Source organism: Stegostoma tigrinum, chromosome 38 (assembly GCF_030684315.1).
Source record: "Stegostoma tigrinum isolate sSteTig4 chromosome 38, sSteTig4.hap1, whole genome shotgun sequence".
Taxonomy (NCBI): Eukaryota; Metazoa; Chordata; class Chondrichthyes; order Orectolobiformes; family Stegostomatidae; genus Stegostoma; species Stegostoma tigrinum.
Genome location: NC_081391.1, coordinates 18,862,176 through 18,884,335, shown reverse-complemented (window position 1 = coordinate 18,884,335; position 22,160 = coordinate 18,862,176). Strand labels below are relative to the sequence as shown.

General features: G+C 42.5%; 1 protein-coding gene across 3 annotated transcripts in view; it reads left to right on the top strand.

Moving 5' to 3' along the window:
• The window catches only part of LOC125447267 (synaptotagmin-1-like), a 144,936-nt gene that overhangs the window by 85,838 nt on the left and 36,938 nt on the right, over positions 1 to 22,160 (top strand). For all 3 annotated transcript variants that reach the window (XM_059640563.1, XM_048521561.2, XM_059640564.1), the window contains 2 exons: positions 3,320 to 3,505; positions 12,154 to 12,335. In XM_059640563.1, coding sequence (XP_059496546.1) covers positions 3,355 to 3,505; positions 12,154 to 12,335 — 333 coding nt within the window. In that variant the 5' untranslated portion in view covers positions 3,320 to 3,354. The remainder of the gene's footprint in view (positions 1 to 3,319; positions 3,506 to 12,153; positions 12,336 to 22,160) is intronic.

The window sequence follows — 22,160 nt, the reverse complement described above, 5'->3', positions numbered from 1 at the left end:
TGGACACAGTGGACCTTTTAAATCCCAAAATATTTCCCAGGCAATACTCTGTTTCTGACAATGATAAATGAATGAAAATAGCTGTCAGGTAGATGGCCTATGTCCTTCTTAGAAACAGCACTAAGCGAATTCTCATTTTGAGCTGAGGTTGCAACAAAAGAAATGACTGTAGCCCCACACCTCCATTACAGAACTAGTGGTGGTTTAACCTGATGGTTTCCACACCCCAGGGAAGGCGTGAGGCTGAGAAGGTGGGACCTTCATGATGACCTCGGCTGGCAGTGGGGATTGAACCTGCACTGCTAGCATTGCACAGCTAAATCTACCGAGCAGGCTCCCTTTGTAATGTATTTGAGAGTCAGCCTCAATGTTGAAGTCAGAGGCCATGTTTTCACATCTGAAAGGTGAGACAGTTTCCCTTGAGGCACTACTGATACTGCATTAATTGTATAAAGTCTATAAAGACTATAAAGGGCCAATTAATGAAGGACAACTCGCATTTATATGATCCTTTCCACATTTGCAGCTCAAAGAAAACAAACTGCCCCTTGAAGAGCAGCCACTGCCAGAAAACAAGGTATCTTAGTTCTGCTGTAACATTTGTAACAAAAAGGCACTAACTCTTAGGAATGAGGGCAGCTACTCCACGCCTAATTCACCTAATCCTCCAGGTCCTGATTTAAGAATAAATCTATTATTCCTCTAAACTATGTTAATATCTTTCCACACATCACAGGACCAAGAATTGATCCAATACCTCCTGAAAGTTAAGTCAATGTTTAAATATGGTAGACAGCTGATTCTTCCAAATACCAACTAACACCTGGTTTGGAGAAGATTTGTGCATTAAATGTTGTGGATCCAAAATTACATTGCCGCAGATTAGTTGCAATAATATTGATGCTCAGATTTCTAACATGAATTCCATTGGGTTTCTGCACATAGCTGGGGTTTAGGGGCCTAGTTGCAGAATGGTAACATTATTTTTGGGGACTGTCAGTTGGCTGGATGGCTGGTTTGCAGAGTGATACCATTGCATGAGTTCAAATCCCACAATTGGCTGAGGTTACCATGAAGGGCTCTCCCTCTCAACCTCTCCTCTCAACTGAGATGTGGTGACCTTCAGGTTAAACCATCACCAGTTGTCTCTCTCTAATGAGAGATCAGCTCTGTGGTCCTACTGGACTGTGGTAATTTGACCTTTACCATTACTTTTTAAACCTAAAGACTCAGGTTCCATGCCAACCTACTCCAGAGGTGTGTCATGAGACATCTGAAAATGTTCCTTAAAAATATTTGTGCCAAGTGTGTTAACTTGTGAACTAAACTCTCAAACTAAATTGGGCCTGAAGTTGTTTTTAGGGTTTAACTTTATTCTGAGTTTTTATTGACTTTTCTCAAAAGACGTATCACCATTCATGTGGTTAGCTCCTCCTTATTTCCAGATTGGAAACACATTCAGAAGGTAAACACAGATGGGATAGACAAGTCACTGCAGACTACAGATCAACCTCATTCAAGTTTCAAAGTTTCAGAGCTTTTGTCTCTGTTGGTCTCTCTATCCAAGGTCTCTCCATCACAACTCACTAAGTTAAAACAATTTCCTAACATCAATTCTAAAGTGTCCACTAACTGATTGGACTCTGTTTCCTAATAAACTGTCCCCAACGAACATGGGCTTAGATTCTGTTCGATGTTCATGTTTTAATATCTTTCACATTGGTTTTGCATGTTCATATTATTTTTTGGAACTGTCCTTGGACATTGTGATTGAGAAGGTAAGGGAATGTTTTGGATTTCCACCAATATCTCTGTTCATCACAGCTTGCCTTGGCTGCAATTTCTGCACTGTTCGTCTGCCCCAGCGCCTTCAGTATCTAAAATCCCTGCTAGAGATTCAAAAGGTTAATTGAATCAAACTTTGGAACAACTGTTCCCTGTCTGTCTATTCGCCTAAACATTGCAATGTTTCCAGGATCTAAGTATTGCAACAATGTTCACAATTGCACTTAAATAAGCACTTCCCTTACAATGCAACTTTGCACAGCAACTAGACAACTCAACACTAATTTCAATGCCAAGATCAAATAGGCTGGGGCCATTTTCCCTGGAGCATTGGAGGCTGAGGGGTGACCTTATGGAAGTTTATAAAATCATGAGGGGCATGGACAGGGTGAATAGCCAAGGTCTTTTTTCTATGGTAGGGGATTCTAAAACTAGAGAAAAGGTTTAAAGTGAGAGAGGAAAGATTTAAAAGGAACCTCAGGGGCAACCTTTTCACACAAAGGGTGGTGCATGTATGGAATGAACTGCCAGAAGACATGACGGAGGCTTGTACAATTGCAACATTTTAAAGGCAGCTGGACAGATATTGGAACAGGAAGGGTTTAGAAGGATATCGACAAGGATGAGTTGGACTGTTGGTCTGTTTCCATGCTGTACATTTCTATAACTCTACGATGTGTAAAAAGATGTTTGGCCTGTCCTTATACCTCGAACCCTCCAAACCTTGCAATATCCTTGGTGAATCTTATCTGCATCCTTTTATGTTTAACAACATCTTTCCTATAGCACGGAGACCAGAATTGAATGAGTATTCCAAAAGTGGCCTAACCAATGTCCCATACAGTCACAACATGACCTCCTAACTCTAATACTCAGTGCAGTGACCAGTAAAGGCAAGCGTACCAAATGCTTTTTTCACTAATCTATCTATTGACAACTCCATTTTCAAGGAACTAGGAACCTTAAATCCAAGGTCTGTTTGTTTGGTAACACTGTAAAAGCTTTTAGAGTCCATTTTGATCCACAAAAACACCAGAGTAGACATGAGGATAAACCTTATTCTGCAAATTATGGTTAGAAGTTAGAATACACCGCCTGAGGGAGTAATGAAATCAAATTCAATGGAAGCCTTCAAAATAAAACTGGGAATAAATAGGTAAGTATTGTAGATCTATGAGAAAGAGTCATGGATTGCACATCAGAAGAACCATCACAGAGTTACTAGACTGAATATTATTCTTGTTACATTCTGTCCAATGATACTATAACTGTTTCCATCATCAATGGGACAATAATGAAGTAGCACAAATTTAAGACAACTACAAAGAGAACTAAAACCTGGACTAGACAAGAATTCTTTACACAGAGGGTGATTATTATTTCAGGATATTTTACTCTGTGCTGAGACTTCTTGTTTCTTGGCTCAACTCCAGCTACGATTTTGGGTGTTTAGCTTGTGCGGTATTGTCAATGTATTCCTGGCGTTTACTTGTCTCCTGTTATTAAAATAATCCGATCATCCCAACATCTTTAGGATCACCACCCATCTGACTGGTTGAAGGCGGAAATATGAATCCAGCACGTAGAGAAGCTCTGATGGTATCTACCACAACAACTCCAGAACCAGAGACAGGACACAATGCCACAGAGTCACCAAGTAAACATGACGTGTTCTCACACATGAAGAACAAATTCATGAATGAGCTGAGCAAAATACCAAGTAAGTAACAACAGCCAAAGACCTAAAATTGGGTTAATGAATGATTCAGTGAAATCACCAGATCTTCGAGATGGAAATTAGGTTCTTTTGGCAATTATATTGGGAATGTCAAGTATGTGCACGAGTGAAATATATCAGAGTGTCACAGTGATGGGTGTGGAGTATTCCGGAATGTTACAGTGAGGGGTATGAGTTATATCAGAGTGTTACAGTGAGGAGTGTGGGTTATATCAGCATGCTACAGTGATGGGTGTGGGCTACACCAGATTGTTACAGCAAGAGGTGTGGGATATATCAGTGTGTTACAGTGAGGGACGTGGATTGTATTAGAGTGTTACAGTGAGGGGTATATGGTCTATTAGAATGTTACAGTGAGGAGTATTGATGATATCAGAGTGTTCCATTGAGCAGTGTGGGATAAAATTGAGTGTTATAGTGAGGGATGTGGGGTATATTCAGAGTGTTACAGTGAGGCATGTGGGGTAAATTAGTGAGTGGTACATTGAGGTGTGTGGGGTATATCAGAGTATTACAGGGAGGGTTGTGGGCTATGTTAGAGTCTACATTGAGCTGTGTGCTGTATATCAGAGTATTACTGTGAGGGGTTGTGGGGTATATCAGAATGGTACATTCAGAGCTGTGGGGTAAATAGAGTTTTACATTGAGGGATGTAGGATATATCAGAGTGTTACAGTGAGGGGTATGGAGTATATCAGATTGTTAAATTGAGGGGTCTGAGGTATGTCAGAGTGTTACAGTGAGGGACATAGGGCTTATTCTGAGTTTTACTGTGGGTGCGTTGGGTATATCAGAGAGTGTTACATTGAGGGGTGAGGGGTATATCAGAGTGTTTCAAGGAGGGGTGTGGGGTATGTCAGAATGTTACAGTGAGAGGAATGGGTGATATCAGAGTGTTTCAGTGAGGGATCTGGAATATATCAAAGTGTTACTGTGACAGTTGTGGAGTATATCAGAGAGTGTGACAGTGAGAGTTGTGGGGTTTATCAGAGTAGTAAATTAAGGGGTCTGAGGTATATCAGAGTGTTACAGTGAGGGGCGTGGGGTATATGAGAGACTGTTACAGTGGGGGGTGAGGGGTATATGAGAGTGTGTTATATTGAGGGGAGTGGGCCATATCAGAATGTTACAGTGAGGAGTGTAGAGTATAATAGATATTTACATTGTGTGGTGTGGGGTGTATCAGAGAGTGTTACATCGAGGTATATCAGAGTGTTAAATTGAAGGGTACAATGCTACAATGAAGAGAGTGGAGTATATCTGTGTTTTACAGTGAGGGGTTTGGGTATATATCAGTGTTACAGTGATGCGTGTGAAGTTTATTAGTTTTACATTGAGGGGTGTGGAGTATATTAGAGTTTATGTTGAGGTGCGTGGTACATCGGAGTGTTACATTGAGCAGTGTGGGGTATATCAGTGTGTTACATTGAGAGGTGTGGGGTTTGCCAGGGTGTTACAGTGAGGGTTGTGGGGTATATCAGAGTGTTACATTGAGGGAGTGGGGTATAATCGCGTATTACAGTGAAGTATGTGGGCTATATTCAGAATTATAGTGAGGGTTATGAGTTATATGAGAGTGTTACATTGAGGGTGTGGGGTATAACTAAGTGTTGCAGTGAGGGACATGGGGTATATTCAGTGTTACAGTGAGAGGTGTGTGGTATATCAGAGTGTTACAATGAGGGGTTTGCAGTAGATCAGAGAGTGTTACAGGGAGGTGTATTGGGTATATCAGAGTATTACATTGATGGGTATGGGGTAATTAGAATTTTACATTGTGGGGTGTATCAGAGGATTACAATGAGGGGTGTGTGGTAATTTAGAGTTTACATTTTGGGGTGTGCGGTATGTCGAATTGTAACAGTGAGGGGTGTGGATACATCAGACTGTTACATTGAGTGGTGTAGGGTATGTCAGAGTGTTACAGCGAGGGATGTGGGGTATTCCAACGTGTTAAATTGAAGGGTGTGGGGTATATCAGTGTGTTACAGTGAAGTTTGTGGGGTATATTAGAGTGTTACAGTGAGGGATGTGGGGTATATCAGAATGCTATAGTGAATGGTGTAGGATCTGTCAGAGTGTTACATTGAGGGGTGTGGGATATATCCGTGTGTTACATTGAATGGTGTGGGGTATATTCTTGTGTTACAGTGAGGGGTGTGGGGTATATCAGTTTGTGACATTGAAGGGTCTGGGCTACATCAGAGTGTTACAGTGAGGGGTATGAGACATATCAGAGTGTTACAGCGAGGTGTGACGGATGTATCAAAGTGTTAGAGTAAGGGGTATAGGCTATATCAGAATGTTACAGCAAGGTGTGATGGATGTATCAGAGTGTTTCAGTGAGGCGTATGGGATATATCAGAATGGTACAGTGAGGGGCGTGCGGTATATCAGTATGTTACAGTGAGGGGTGTGGGGTATATCAGTGTGTTACAGTGAGGTGTATGTAGTAGTTCAGTGGTACAGTGAGGGGTGTGTGGTATATCGGTGTGTTACAGTGAGGGGTGTGGGGTATATCAGTGTGTTATGGTGAGGGGTATGAAGTATATCAGAGTGCTACAGTGAGGGTTGTTAGGTATATCAGTGTGTTACAGTGAGGGCTGTGGGATATATCAGTGTGTTACAGTGAGGTGTATGTAGTAGTTCAGTGGTACAGTGAGGGGTGTGTGGTATATCGGTGTGTTACAGTGAGGGGTGTGGGGTATATCAGTGTGTTATGGTGAGGGGTATGAAGTATATCAGAGTGCTACAGTGAGGGTTGTTAGGTATATCAGTGTGTTACAGTGAGGGCTGTGGGATATATCAGTGTGTTATAGTGAGGGGTGTGGGGTATATCAGTGTGTTACAGTGAGGGCTGTGAGATATGTCAGTGTGTTACAGTGAGGCGTATGTAGTATATCTGTGTTACAGTGAGGGTTATGGGGTCTCTCAGAGTGTGACAGTGAGGGGTATGGGGTATATCAGAGTGTGACAGTCAGGGGTATGGGGTATATCAGCATGTTACAGTGAGAGGTATGCGGTACCTTAGCATGTTACAGTGAAGGGTGTGGTGTATATGAAGAATGCAAATTAGCTTTATCGTCACATGAACAATAATAAGTGGAGTGAAAAGTTTCAAGTCACCAATTACAGCACCATCTTAGACACATATGTATCTAGGTACAGATTCTTCAGCATGACATTGAATACTGTTGGGAATAACAGAGAATACAAGAGTGTGGGATGTGGATTACATGAGGGATTGTTATGGTGATAGCGTGGGGTATATCAAGGATTTGTACAGTGGTGTGTGTGGCTGTGTCAAACGGTATTTTACAGAGATGGATGTGAGGCTTATTTGAATGTGTAGTTAGAGTGATTAACATCTATGGATCACTGCATACAGTGAATTGTGCCAAAATCATTCTAGGGCAGCAGATGGGTAGCTTTTATGAAAACAATTGGTGGTTCTTCATAAGTGACTTTAGAAAGTATTTTTCACCTCATTTCTCGAAGTGCGATATAACCGAAATGTTTATTGTCTCCCTGTGGAGTTTATGGGACATATTTTACAAGTGAGCTCTTGAAGCACAGCAGCATGATGATAGGAATGTGAATCAGAAAATCTGTTTATGTCTGACATAATGTTAATTCTGGGCTTGAGTTCCTGTCTCACAAAGCTATGCAGCAGGACCAAGAGACTGTAAAATATACCCACTAGTTTCTTTTTGTTTTATTTCTCATTGTTTTCCAATTCCTCCTTTATTTCATACTATTTCTTTTTCTTTCCTGATTAACCCTTTCAGTGCATGCGAAAAAATGTAAGTAGTATTTGACACGTTGTTGTTGTGGTGTAACTATAACCTTCCTTAAGTACAAACTTTATATATGCCTCTTCATGTTGAAGTTTGGTGCAGCTGAGAAATAGCCTTAATTTGAGGACTTTGTGATATTGTAATAGGTTTTATTTCCATCTGAATGGATGAATAGAAGAATATTTTTTCTCCATTGGGATATGCATGACACTGACAATGCCACATTTATTGTCAAACCAGATGCCTTGGAGTACATTAAGATTTGTCCAACTGGACAGTTGAATTTTAAGGCAAACCGAAGCTTCAAAATCTCTTATGGTGTACAAAATAATCAAAATGAACTGTGAAAGAGTAACATAACACTGTCTTTCTACTATAGGCATTTTAAAACTCCTTCTATGGGATGTGGCACAGCCAGCATTTGCAATCTGTCCCTAACTGATTGAGTGGTTTTACTGGACCAGTTCATAGAATCCCTACTGTGTGGAAGCAGGCAATTCAGCCCATCAAATCTACACCAACCTTCAAAGAGCATCCCACCCAGACTCACCACCACCCCACCCTATCCCTGTAAAACTGCATTTCCCATGTCTAATCCAACGAATCTGCACATTCCTAAACACTGTGGACAATTTAGTATGGCCAATCCACCTAAGCTTCACATCTTTGGACTGTGGGAGAAAACTAGAGCACCTTCAGGAAACCTACACAGACACAAGGTGAATGTGTAAACTCATACAGACCTGAGGGTGGAATCAAACTCGGGTCCCTGGCAATGTAAAGCACCAGTGCTAATCACTGAGTCATTGTGCCACCCAGTTGAATGGATAATTGTGAGTCAAATCCACTATCGTGAGGCTGGAGTCACAAGTAGGCCAGATTGGGTAAGGATGGCAGATGTGCCTCCCTAAAAGGAACCAAATGGGCTTTTACTGTAGCTTCACAGTGGCCATTACTGAGACAGTTTTCAATTTCAGAGGCATTTAATAAAACTTAAATTGCACCACGTTTCATGCTGGGATTTGAACTCATGTCCTCAAATCACTGGGCCCTGGGGTCACTAACAAAGTCACATTACCACTGAGCCACCAAAGCCTTCACTTGTTCAACCTACTTGGAAGGAATGTTATGTGTATAATACGTAAAAGCAATGCTGGGGAAACATGGTGGCTCAGCAGCTAGCAATGATAGATAACAAAGTGTGGAGCTGGATGAACACAGCAGGCCAAGCAGTATCTTAGGAGCACAAAAGCTGACGTTTCGGGCCTAGACCCTTCGTCAGAAAACCCTTTTTGTTATCTTGGATTCTCCAGCATTTGCAGTTCCCATTATCTCAGTTAGCAATGCTACTTCACAGTGCCAGGGACCCGGCTTCGATTCCACCGTCAGGCAATTGTCTGTGTGGGGTTTGCACATCCTCCCCGTGTCTGCGTGGGTTTCCTTCGGGTGGTCCGGTTTCCTCCCACAGTCCAAAGACGTGCAGATTAGGTGGATTGGCCATTCTAAATTGCCCTGTAGTGCACGGGGATGTACAGGTTAATTGGATTAGCCAAGGGAAATGCAATGTCAGAGGGATAGGGCGGGATGCTCTTTGGAGGGTTGATGTGGGCACAACGGGATGAATGGCCTGTTTCCACTCTCTAAGGATTGTTAATGTCCCTTCGGTCTAGGCCTGAAACGTCAGCTTTTGTGCTCCTGAGATGCTGCTTGGCCTGCTGTGTTCATCCAGCTTCACACTTTATTATCCTGGATTCTCCAGCATCTGCAGTTCCCATTATCTCTAAGGTACTTTCCACGCTGATGTATCATTCTGCCCAGATAATGATGAACTCTGGGTGCAGGGTCACTGTGGATTCCTGGAAATGATTGCCCCCTTGCCCACTCCTAATTGTAGGCATGAAGGGGATGTAAAGAAGAAGTCACAGAAGGTCAATGTCAGATGAATCAGATAGCTCTGCTGGCTGTCTGACTCGTAAAATCAGCAGAAATGATGCTACTGTCAAACAGTTAACTTTATGAGACCTGATAGTTTGAGAAGGTAATTTGATTTTAAGCAGGAAGTTTGGAGAGTATTTGAGGAAAAATGTTTTCATTCAAACAGTGCTGGGACTCACTGCCCAAAAGGGTGGTAGATTTAGGAAATGTCAAGGCAATTCAGAACTATTTAGATGACCCTCCATAGCATACATGGCTATGGGCCAAGTGCTGCAAAATGGGATCAGATAGATGCATGCTTGATAACCTGTGCAGACATGATGGGCCAAATGACCTCTTTCCGTGCTGTAAAAGCTCTATGACTCTATGACATTCGCAACACAGCACAGAAGCAGGCCATCCAGCCCAACCAATCCATGTCAGGAGACTGATCCCATCTTTCCTCATCTGTATCCATCATTGTACTCCCCTCTTCCTTTCTCCCTTGTCCAGCTTTTCCTTAAATAAATCTACATTATTCACTTCAGCCACTAATTTCGGGAGCCTGTTCTACATTCTCGCCATCGTGCGGGCAAAGATGTTTCTTCTGAATTCCGTGTAGAGTGCCCTGATGAGTATCTTATATTGATAATCCCTCAGGTTCAGCTCTTCCTCACAATTGGAAGCAATCTCTCCATACCCACTTTACCAAAACCTTTCATAATCTTAGATATTTCTACTAGGTCACCCCAAGCCTTCCCTTTTTGAGAGAAAAGAGAAGATACTAATCCAGTCAGTCCCTCAAACCTGTCCTGCCTTTCATGAGCTCAGAGTTGATATGAGACCCAATTTCATATCATTTACTTTTCCCCAAATTACTTAATGCTTCTGGTTTACAAATCTCTATGCATCTCAGATTAAAATTAGTAATTGATTGACCATCAAGTGCCATTTTGGGAGAGAATTCCAAACCACATTCCTAAAAAGATTTTTTTGTTGGTCATTTATGGCATTGTTGGCTAGTCTTCAATTTGTTGCCCAGAGGGCAGTTAAGAGTCAACCACATTTTTGTGAGTCTGGAGTCATATGTAGGCTAGGATGGTAGTTTCCTTACCTAAATGAGATTTGGGATCCAAACAGGTTTTTCCCCTCAACAATGTATTCATGATTGTGGTTAGACATTTAATTGCAGATTTTTATTGAATCCAAATTGCACCATCTGTCTGGGTGGGACTTGAACCTGAGTCCCCAGAGCATCACTTGGGTCCCTGGATTAGTTGCCCAGTAATACTGCAACTAGGCTATCACCTTGCCTTATCTAGCCCTAGTTCAGATCTAGATTTTAGACAATGCCCCTTACTCCTGGAACAAAGAACAAAGAACAAAGAAAATTACAACACAGGAACAGGCCCTTTGGCCCTCCAAGCCTGCATCGATCAAGATCCTCTGTCTAACCTGTCATCTTTTTTCTAACGGTCTGTGTCCATTTGCTCCCTGCCCATTCATGTACCTGACCAAATATATCTTAAAAGACGCTAACACGTCTGCTTCTACCGCCTCCACTGGCAACCCGTTCCAGGCACCCACCACCCTCTGTGTAAAGAACTTTCCACACATATCTCCCTTAAACTTTCCTCTTCTCACTTTGAACTCATGACCCCTAGTAATTGAGTCCCCCACTCTGGGAAAAAGCTTTTTGTTATCTACCCTGTCTATACCCCTCATGATTTTGTAGACCTCAATCAGGTCCCCCCTCAATCTCTGTCTTTCTAATGAAAATAATCCTAATCTACTCAACCTCTCTTCATAGCTAGCACCCTCCGTACCAGGCAACATCCTGGTGAACCTCCTCTGCACCCTCTCCAAAGCATCCACATCCTTTTGGCAATGTGGCAACCAGAACTGTACACAGTAGTCCATATGTGGCTGAGCCAAAGTCCTATACAACTGCAACATGACCTGCCAACTCTTGTACTCAATACCCCGTCCAATGACGGAAAGCATGCCATATGCCTTCTTGACCACCCTATTGACCTGCGTTGCCACCTTCAGGGAACAATGGACCTGAACACCCAGATCTCTCTGTTCATCAATTTTCCCCAGGACATTTCCATTTACTCTATAGTTCACCCTTGAATTTGATCGTCCAAAATGTATCACCTTGCATTTGCCCAGATTGAACTCCATCTGCCATTTATCTGCCCAACTCTTCAGTCTATCTATATACTGCTGTAATCTCTGACAGTCCCCTTACTATCTGCTACACCACCAATCTTAGTGTCATCAGCAAACTTGCTGATCAGACCACCTACACTTTCCTCCAAGTCATTTACATATGTGACAAACAAGAGTGGTCCCAGCACAGATCCCTGTGGAACACCACTAGTCACAGGTCTCCAATTTGAGAAACTCCCTTCTACTACCACTCTCTGTCTCCTGTTGCCCAGCCAGTTTTTTATCCATCTAGCTAGCGCACCCTGGACCCCATGTGACTTCACTTTCTCCATCAGCCTGCCATGGGGAACCTTATCAAATGCCTTAAACACTCAACAGAAGTAGTTTCTCTCTATCTGTCAAAGGGGGAATTAAGGGATAAGCGCTTTATCATACAACAGGTTGTTATGATCTGTGTGGGGTGGGGAGTACACTCCCTGAAAGATCAGCGGAAACAAATTCAGTCATAATTTGCAGAGGGAAGTTGAATACATCTCTAAACAAGAGAAAGGCTCAGAGGAAAAATGATGAGAACAATTGAATAGCTCTTTCAGAGATCTGTACCTTAAATCCATTTACTTTCCAAATCCCAACTAAAAAAAATTACTGTGCAACATTGCATTGCTTGAAAATGACTTTAACCCTTCATTTTGATTTGTGTCCCCATCTGAAACCCCCACCCAATCCTTGCTCTACTTGCAATAGTTCCACCCTGGGCCTTGGCTACGATAATAATTGTCGTTTGCCTGCTCCTCCTGTGCTGCTGTTTCTGCGTCTGTAAGAAATGCTGCTCCAAGAAGAAGAAGCAAAAGAAAGGGAAAGACAAAGGCAAAGCTCAAATCAACATGAAAGAAGTGAAAGATCTGGGGAAGAGATACATTGACAAGGTAAGTGAAGCTAGAAGGCTTTGAAGTTTGCTCTTCTAAATGTACCTCTTCTTGAGTTTGTAATCTCAATTGCTTCAGGGTGGTAGGTAAAAATCAGAGAATCATGATGCTAAGATGAGCGCTTCTGTGTCTAAAGAGCAAATAAGAGTTGATTTGCCAGTCCTTACAATCTGAAATGGTGAAATAGAGAGCCAATCCATCAGTATCAATGAAGCGAAAAGAGAGACCAATAGATCAGAAACTGGTAAACGTCATGTTGAAACGTAAGCCATGTTTTCCCCCCTTAAGACTACCAAACTTGCAGTATTGTCCCAGAGATAGTAGGAACTGCAGATGCTGGGGAATCTGAGAAGGTCTAGGCCCAAAACATCAGATTTCCTGCTCCTCTGATGCTGCTTGGCCTGCTGTGTTCATCCAGCTCTACACCTTGCTATCTGCAGTATTGTCCAGATGAGTTACCATTGACCAGAAATTTAACTAGACTCACCTGATATACACAATGACCACAAGAGCAGATCAGAGGCTTGGGATACTGCAGTGAGTAACTCACCTTCTGACTCCCCAAAGCCTGTGTACCATCAATAAGGCACAAGTCAGGAATGTGATGGAATACTCCCCACTTGCCTGGATGGGTGCAGCTCTGACAACACTCAAGAAACTTGACACTATCCAGGGCTATTTGATTGGCAACACATCCATAAGCATCCACTCTCTCCATCACCAACGCTCCATAGCAGCAGTGTATACTGTCCACAAGATGCACTGCAGTTACTCACCAAGAATCCTTAGCACCTTCCACACCCATGACTGCTACGATCTGGAAGAAGGGCAACAGACATATGGGAATACTGCAGCCTGCAAGTTCCCACTCACCATCCTGATTTGGAAATGTATCGCCTTGCCTTCAGTGTCACTGAGTCAAAATATTGCCTAACAGCGATAATGGGAACTGCAGATGCTGGAGAATCCGAGATAACAAAGTGTGAAGCTGGATGAACACAGCAGGCCAAGCAGCATCTTCGGAGTACAAAAGCTGACGTTTCGGGCCTAGACCCTTCATCAGAAGGGTCTAGGCCGGAAATGTCAGCTTTTATGCTCCTAAGATGCTGCTTGGCCTCCTGTGTTCATCCAGCTTCACACTTTGTTATTGCCTAACCACATTGTGTGTATGCCCGCACCACATGAACTGTAACGGTTCAAGAAGGCAGCTCACCACCACCTTCTCGAAGGGCAATTAGGGACAGGCAATAAATCCTGATCCAGCCAGTGATATCACATCCCATGATAGAATAAATAATAAAAAAAATTAAACACCTCTGGAGCAGCTGGGACTTGAACGCAGGACATTGAGAGCCCTCCCTTAGACAACAGGCAGATGCTCAGCATTTCCTGCTTCTTTTTAAATGATCATGGACTATTAGAATGATTGGGATGAGAAAACAATGTGAACCATCATAGGGTATAGCGCCAAGGGAGGGCATTAAGCCAGCTTATTGTTGATACTATCCAATTAACTGCTTGCTTTTGTATTTCATATCACCGCAATTATTTTCCTCCAAGTATTTACCTAATTTTCTCTGGAAAGTTACCGTTTTTAGAGTCACCCTTTCAAGCACAACATACCAAATCCTAACCACTTGCATTGAAATGTTTTTCCTTATATTGTCTTGGGTATTTTGCCAGACTTCTTAACGCTGCGCCCTCTGATTATCACTGCCCTGAAAACAAATTTTCCTTATTTATTAGTGCTCTACCAAAATTCTGCAGGATTTTGTGCCCCTCTATCAAATCCTCTCTTAACCTTCTTTGCTCTACGATGTCCACACGACTGAAGTCAGTCAGCACCACTCTAGTACATCTTTTCTCTCCTTTGTTGAACATTAACATCCTTCTCAGGGTATGCTGCCCAGAACTGAATACTCCAGCTGAGGCCTAAGACTGAATAACAAATAAAGAGTAACAAAGAATACATGTACAATTAGATTATGTCAAAGAATGTCTATTGTTGCACAAGATAAGGAATAAACAGAATTCTTTTCCCTGCAGGAATAAACAAAGAATTGAGTTTTTTGGTGACTCATAGCATGACTGTCAGCAGAGATTAACTTTATGAGTGATCTGCGATGAAAATCTGAGTCTAATTTTCTGAATTTAACAGCCATCATTTTTTGATGGTTTCATAGCATTGGGTGATCCATCATTGGTAGTGACACCTCACATTTGCCTTGAAGTTATCACAATGTATTGGTAATTGTACTCATCATGACCCAAACATCGTTAAATGTAACATTATAGGAAGGCAATGGCTTAGTGGTAATATTGCTAGACACCTCCCCTCCCGCCCAATCTTAAAGACTCAGGCAAACCTGGTTCAAATCCTGGTATGCCAGAAACTTGAACTTGAATCTAATAAAATTCTGGCTGTAAGAGTCTAATGATAATAATGAAGCTGTTATTGGTTGTTGGAGAGGAAGGAAAGATCTGACTCTCTTTAGGAAAGGAAATGTGCCATTCTTACGTGCTCTGGCCTACATGTGACTCTAGGCCTACAGCAATGTGGTTGATTCTTAATTGCCCAATAGGCAATAATTGGTGGTCTAGTCAGTGACACAACATCCACTGAATAATAATTTTTAAAAATACTGTCTCAATTTCATAACAGTTTGGAGTATTACAAGGAAACTATCACATTCATGAGATTTTTGAACAAACAGGGAGAATCAGCTTTGGATGATTGTGTGTACTGGCGCTTATGCCACTCTGTTGCCTCTCAGATGTAGAAGGATTTTGGGTCCTTGAAAGAATAAGGGTACAGCAAACAATTCCGAAAGCTAATTGAATGTTGGCACTCATTGCAAGGGGGATTAAATATAAAAGTAGGCAAGTAATGCTTCAGTTATATAGGCCATTGGTGGGACCACGTTTGGAGTATTTTGTTATTCATTCACCAGCTGAGGGCATCACTGACTAGGTCAATATTTATTGCCCAGAGGGCAGTTAAGAGTCAACCACATTGCTGTGAGTCTGGAGTCACGTGTAGGCTGGATCGGATAAGGATGGCAGTTTCTTTCCCTGAAGGTCGTCAATGAACCAGATGTGTTTTTCCAACAATTGACAATGGTTTCATTGTCATCATGAGACTCCTAATTCCAGATTTTTATTGAATTCATATTCCACCATCTACCATGGTGGAATTTGAACCCAGGCCCTCAGAATACGAGCTCAGCTTCTGGATTAACAGTCTAGCAATAATGCCACTTGGCATTGAGTCCAGTTCGGAAAAGGTTTTCCAGAACAGTACCTGGAATGGGCACATTGCTTTGTGAGGCAAGTTTGGACAGGCGAGACTTGTATCTGCTGGAGTTTAGAAGAGTAAGCGGCAACATGATTAAACCAGAAAAAAATCCTGAGAGGTCTTGACTGGGTGGAAGTGGAGAGATGTTTCCACCTATGGGAGGATCTATAACTAAAGGTCACTGTTTGAAAATAAGGGGTCACCCATTTAAGATAGAGATAAGGCTATTTTATTCTCAGAGACGATCATGAGTCACAGAGTCATCGAACTGTTCAGCATGGAAACAAACCATTTGGTCCAACTCATCCATACCAACCATATATCTTAAATAAATCTAGTCCCATTTGCCAGTATTTGGCCCATATCCCTCTAAACCCTTCCTATTCATGTTCCCATCCAGATGCCTTTTACAGTTTGCAATTGTATCAGCCTTCACCACTTCCTCTGGCAGCTCATTCCACACACATGCACCACCCTCTGTGTGAATAAGTTACCAGTCAGGTCCCTTTTAAATCTTTCCCCTCTCACCTTAAACCTATGCCGTCTAGTTTTGGACTCCCCTACCCTGGGAAAAAGACCTTGGCTATTCACCCTATCCATTGGAGCTTTCTCAAAATGCAGTGGAAGCAGAGTGTTTGAATATTTTTCAGGCAGAGGTTGGTAAATTCTTGATAAACAAAGGAGTGTGAGGTTAGCTGGAATGGGCAGGAATGTAGAGTAACCAGATCAGCCATGATCTTAATGAATGGAGGAGGCTGGAAGGGCTGAGCGGCCTACTCTTTCCCCTAATTTGTATTTGTTTGCATTTCCTTCCTTGAAGGCAAACATCTCCCTTTATTTTGGTCAGTTTCGCTCCTGACAGGTTGGCAAAGTGAGGTTTTCCTCTTTACTCAAACTTGCCAACTAGTTTGGCACCACAGGCTGCCAGGTATTTCCATCAAGTGGGTGATCTCCATTAGTGAGCCTTTCTTTTTTAATTTCTCTAGCTCAGGAATACACAAAACATCCCTAGGATCATCCAGAGATGGTGGTAATAGTGGTAATGTTGCTGAGCTAATAATCCTGAGGCCTAGGCTTAAATCTTTGGGTTCAAATCCCACTGGAACATAAATTTGATTAATGAGTAAACTGACATTATAATAAAATAATCTTAGTAATGGCAACCCTGCAATTACCATTGATTGTTGTAAAAGAGAATACCTGCTCACACAAGCAATCAATGATGATTTCCAAAAGAAAAGCGGATGCTGAAATCAGAGACAAAAACAATGTTGCTGGAAAAGCTCAGCAGATCTGGCAGCATCTGTGCAGAGAAATTAGAGTCATCATTTTGGGTCACAGAAGTGGGAAAGAATCACCGGACCAAAATGTTGACAATGATAAATTCCAACTGTGCAGGTTGGCTTCTGATTTTCTTTTGCATGTGCAGATCTGATGTCTGGAAAAACATTTCAATTTATTAAAGTTTTTTCTTTACACCTATGTATTTTTCTTTTCTTTTTGAAGGCTTCGCTAGGTTTTTAACCATTCTTTATATAAGTATGTGATTGTATTGGAAGCAGTTCAGAGAAGGTTCACTCAATTAGTTTCAGAGATGGAAATCTTGTTTTATAAGTAGAGATTGTGCAGCTGAGGTCTATGCTTGCTATATGAATAAGTGGAGATCTAACTGAGATATGTAAGATGCTAAAGGGGATTGACAAAGTAGACATAGACAGGGTGTTTCATCATTTGAGGCAATCTAGAATGTTTTTGGATAAGGGATGGCAGATTTAAAACAGAGCTGAGGAGAAACCATTTCTCTCAAAGGACTGTGAATCTGTGGAATTCATTTCCCCAGAAAGCAGCAGATGTCAGGACACTGAATAAATTTAACGAAGAAATAGACAGATTTTTAATTAGTCACAGGTTGAAGGGTCATGGACAGCAGACAAGAAAGCAGAGTTGAGGCCGAGATGAGATCAACCATGATCATACTAAATGACAGAACAGGGTCGAGGGGCTGAATGGCCCACTCCTGTTCCTAGTTCTTATGATCTTATGCTATGTTTGGTTCAATTTAAGTCAGATATTTCAGTGCTCCTCAACGTGCCCCTCAACGTCAGCAAATACAGATGTTAGTTGAGGTAAGGAAGTCAGCCATCCTTTCCTGGTCTGACCTACATGTGACTCCAGAGCCACAGCAATGGTTTTGACTCTTAACTTCCCTCCGAAAAGGCCTAGTTGAAGGGCAATTAGGGATGGGCAACAAATGCTGGTTTGTGAGTGACACCGAAATCTGTGAAAGAATATGTCACACTGACAGCCTTTCTGAGATTGGAGAACCCAGGGCAGAGCTGTGCTATTTCCCCATCACTGCCATACAACTATTTCTCCACTTAGCTGCTGCAAACTGTCACTGCTTCCCCACATCGAAATCCTTCCTGCCTGACTTAATAGATCAGTCTCACAAGCACAGAACAAAACCAGCAAGACTTTGTTGTGATTGGGGTGATATGGGGCCGTTTGGCGGGGGGTCACTAGGTGAGAAAGACAAACACACAGTCTTTTGCTCCATGAAACTTGAGGTAAGAAGTTTCAACATATATGTACTGGACAAATGTCCAGCCAGCTTTGCAAATTGTAAAACCCTGTGTGAAGATGTAACCAATACACCGGAATTTGCACCAACTGATTTGCCAAGAATTTTAATTGCACATAGGAACTGTGCATGGAAATTCAACACCCATGCCCTTGAATTATCTACTCTGATAAGATACAAGTTTATCCCCAAGATCATAAGATAGCACCGGAGGCAGGAGATTCTTTTAATTTCTTTGATCCAATCTACGCAATATGCAATCCTGTTGTCTTCCTTACTACAGCTGCTGTTCCTTAAATGAGGCTAGTATTCTGAGCTCAGCCTCTACTTCCAGGAAACCCCTTCAGCTGTTGATCATTCTCTATGTAAAGAAATACTTCCTGGCATCTATACTGACTTTGACCTTCACAATTCCGAACCAGCGTCCTCTTGCCATTCCTGAAAGTTTTGTTGCTGTTGAACTTTCATTCTTGCCCCACTAATCCAGGAATTTGAAAACTTGGAGTAATATCCCTATTGTAACACAAAATATATTGTCATGTGTCGTGCTTGGTGCATTCACAAAGAGCTGACAAGTTCCTAGTCCCACTGAGTAATTAATAATTGAGTGACAATAAGTAGAAACACTGCTGAGAATGTTGGGGATAGACCTTGTTTTTAGATACAGTTTAATTTATTTTTTAATTCGTTCTTGGAAAGTGGGTGTTGCTAACTGCCAGCATTATTGCCTGTCCCAAGTTGCTCTTGAGAAGGTAGTGGTGAGCTGCCTTCTTGAACTGCCACAGTCCTTGTGCTGGAGATTGACCCACTATGCCCTTAGGGAGGGAATTCCAGGATTTTGACCCAGTGACTCTGAAGGACAGTGACATATTTCCAAGTCAGGATGGTGAGAGGCTTGAAGTGGAACTTGCAGACAATAGTTGAACTAACTCCACAGGAGCCGGTGTCCTTCACCAAGTCATTCTTTATTTTCATATGAATAGTCCTTGAATTTAACACTGCCTCATTCAGAGTCAGTGACCAGAGTATCAGCAACTCTGACAGTCCCCTTTTAATATGTCAGCCAGGGTTCCCTGATTGGACCAGATTAACAGCCCCAAACAGGTAACTAATATTCTATGATGTCTAGCTGGCCGATTACATTACAATCACTACTGTAGTGTTCCCATGTATCTGATTCCCTTGTCCTTCTAGATGGAAGTGGGCTTGGAAGGTACTGTCTAAGGGACTTTGGTGAATTTCTGCAGTGCATCTTGTGGATTGTACACACTACTGCTACTGAGCATCAGTCGTGGAGAAAGTCAATGTTTGTGGATACGGTACCAATCAAGTGGGCTGCTTTGTCCTGGATGGTGTCAACTTCTTGAGTGTTATTTAAGCCAAGCCCATCCAGGCATGTGGGGAGTGTTCCATCACACTCCTGGCTTCGCCTTGCAGACAGTGGACATGCAAATGGATGATAGCAAGTTGGCTTTCTATCTCACCAATTGACTTGTGTTGAAGTCAATTTGGAGCGATGTAAAGCATGTTGCTGACTCACTATCACACGTTTTACTCTGACATGAAGATCTGTACTATCGTATGCAGCAAGTGCAGGGAAAAATATTGTTTTAAAAATTGCAAACATGTATAGATTATCAGAAAATGGACAATGGTAGACATGATGAAGGTTTGGAGGGAAAAATGTGGTTATTTCTAATGATGTTAAAATTGAAATGAGAGTAAACCGGTTGAATGAGAGTAAACCGGTTGATGTGGTGTATATGGATTTTAGCAAGGCGTTCAATAAGGTTCCCACAATAGGCTATTGTACAAAACGCGGAGGAATGGGATTGTGGGAGATATAGCAGTTTGGATCGGAAATTGGCTTGCTGAAAGAAGACAGAGGGTGGTAGTTGATGGGAAATGTTCATCCTGGAGAGCAGTTACTAGTGGTGTACCGCAAGGGTCGGTGTTGGATCCACTGCTGTTTGTCATTTTTATAAATGACCTGGATGAGGGGGTAGAAGGATGGGTTAGTAAATTTGTAGACGACACTAAGGTCGGTGGACTTGTGGATAGTGACAAAGGATGCTGTAGGTTGCAGAGAGACATAGATAGAACATAGAACATAGAACATAGAACAGTACAGCACAGAACAGGCCCTTCAGCCCACAATGTTGTGCCGACCATTGATCCTCATGGATGCACCCTCAAATTTCTGTGACCATATGCATGTCCAGCAGTCTCTTAAATGACCCCAATGACCTTGCTTCCACAACTGCTGCTGGCAACGCATTCCATGCTCTCACAACTCTCTGCGTAAAGAACCTGCCTCTGACATCCCCTCTATACTTTCCACCAACCAGCTTAAAACTATGACCCCTCGTGCTAGCCATTTCTGCCCTGGGAAATAGTCTCTGGCTATCGACTCTATCTATGCCTCTCATTATCTTGTATACCTCAATTAGGTCCCCTCTCCTCCTCCTTTTCTCCAATGAAAAGAGACCGAGCTCAGTCAACCTCTCTTCATAAGATAAGCCCTCCAGTCCAGGCAGCATCCTGGTAAACCTCCTCTGAACCCTCTCCAAAGCATCCACATCTTTCCTATAATAGGGCGCCCAGAACTGGACGCAGTATTCCAAGTGCGGTCTAACCAAAGTTTTATAGAGCTGCAACAAGATCTCACGACTCTTAAACTCAATCCCCCTGTTAATGAAAGCCAAAACACCATATGCTTTCTTAACAACCCTGTCCACTTGGGTGGCCATTTTAAGGGATCTATGTATCTGCACACCAAGATCCCTCTGTTCCTCCACGCTGCCAAGAATCCTATCCTTAATCCTGTACTCAGCTTTCAAATTCGACCTTCCAAAATGCATCACCTCGCATTTATCCAGGTTGAACTCCATCTGCCACCTCTCAGCCCATCTCTGCATCCTGTCAATGTCCCGCTGCAGCCTACAACAGCCCTCTACACTGTCAACGACACCTCCGACCTTTGTGTCGTCTGCAAACTTGCTGACCCATCCTTCAATTCCCTCGTCCAAGTCATTAATAAAAATTACAAACAGTAGAGGCCCAAGGACAGAGCCCTGTGGAACCCCACTCACCACTGACTTCCAGGCAGAATATTTTCCTTCTACTACCACACGCTGTCTTCTGTTGGCCAGCCAATTCTGTATCCAAGCAGCTAAGTTCCCCTGTATCCCATTCCTCCTGACCTTCTGAATGAGCCTTCCATGGGGAACCTTATCAAATGCCTTACTGAAGTCCATATACACCACATCCACAGCTCGACCCTCATCAACCTTACTAGTCACATCCTCAAAAAACTCGATAAGGTTTGTAAGGCATGACCTACCCCTCACAAAGCCGTGTTGACTGTATTTGATCAAGCCATGCTCTTCCAGATGGTCATAAATCTTATCCCTCAGAATCCTTTCTAACACCTTGCAGACGACAGACGATAAGCTGCAGAGCTGGGCTGAGAGGTGGCAAATGGAGTTTAATGCAGACCAGTGTGAGGTAATGCACTTTGGTAGGAGTAACCAGAAGGCAAAGTACAGGGCTAATGGTAAGATTCTTAGTAGTGTAGATGAGCAGAGGGATCTCGGTGTCCATGTACACAGATCCTTGAAAGTTGCCACCCAGGTTGATAGGGCTGTTAAGAAGGCATACAGTGTTTTAGCTTTTATTCATAGAGGGATCGAGTTCCGGAACCAAGAGGTTATGCTGCAGCTGTACAAAACTCTGCTGTGGCCGCACTTGGAGTATAGTGTACAGTTCTGGTCACCGCATTATAAGGAGGATGTGGAAGGTTTGGAAAGGGTGCAGAGGAGATTTACTAGGATGTTGCCTGGTATGGAGGGAAGGTCTTACGAGGAAAGGCTGAGGGACTTGAGGCTGTTTTCATTAGAGAGAAGAAGGTTGAGAGGTGACTTAATTGAAACATATAAAATAATCAGAG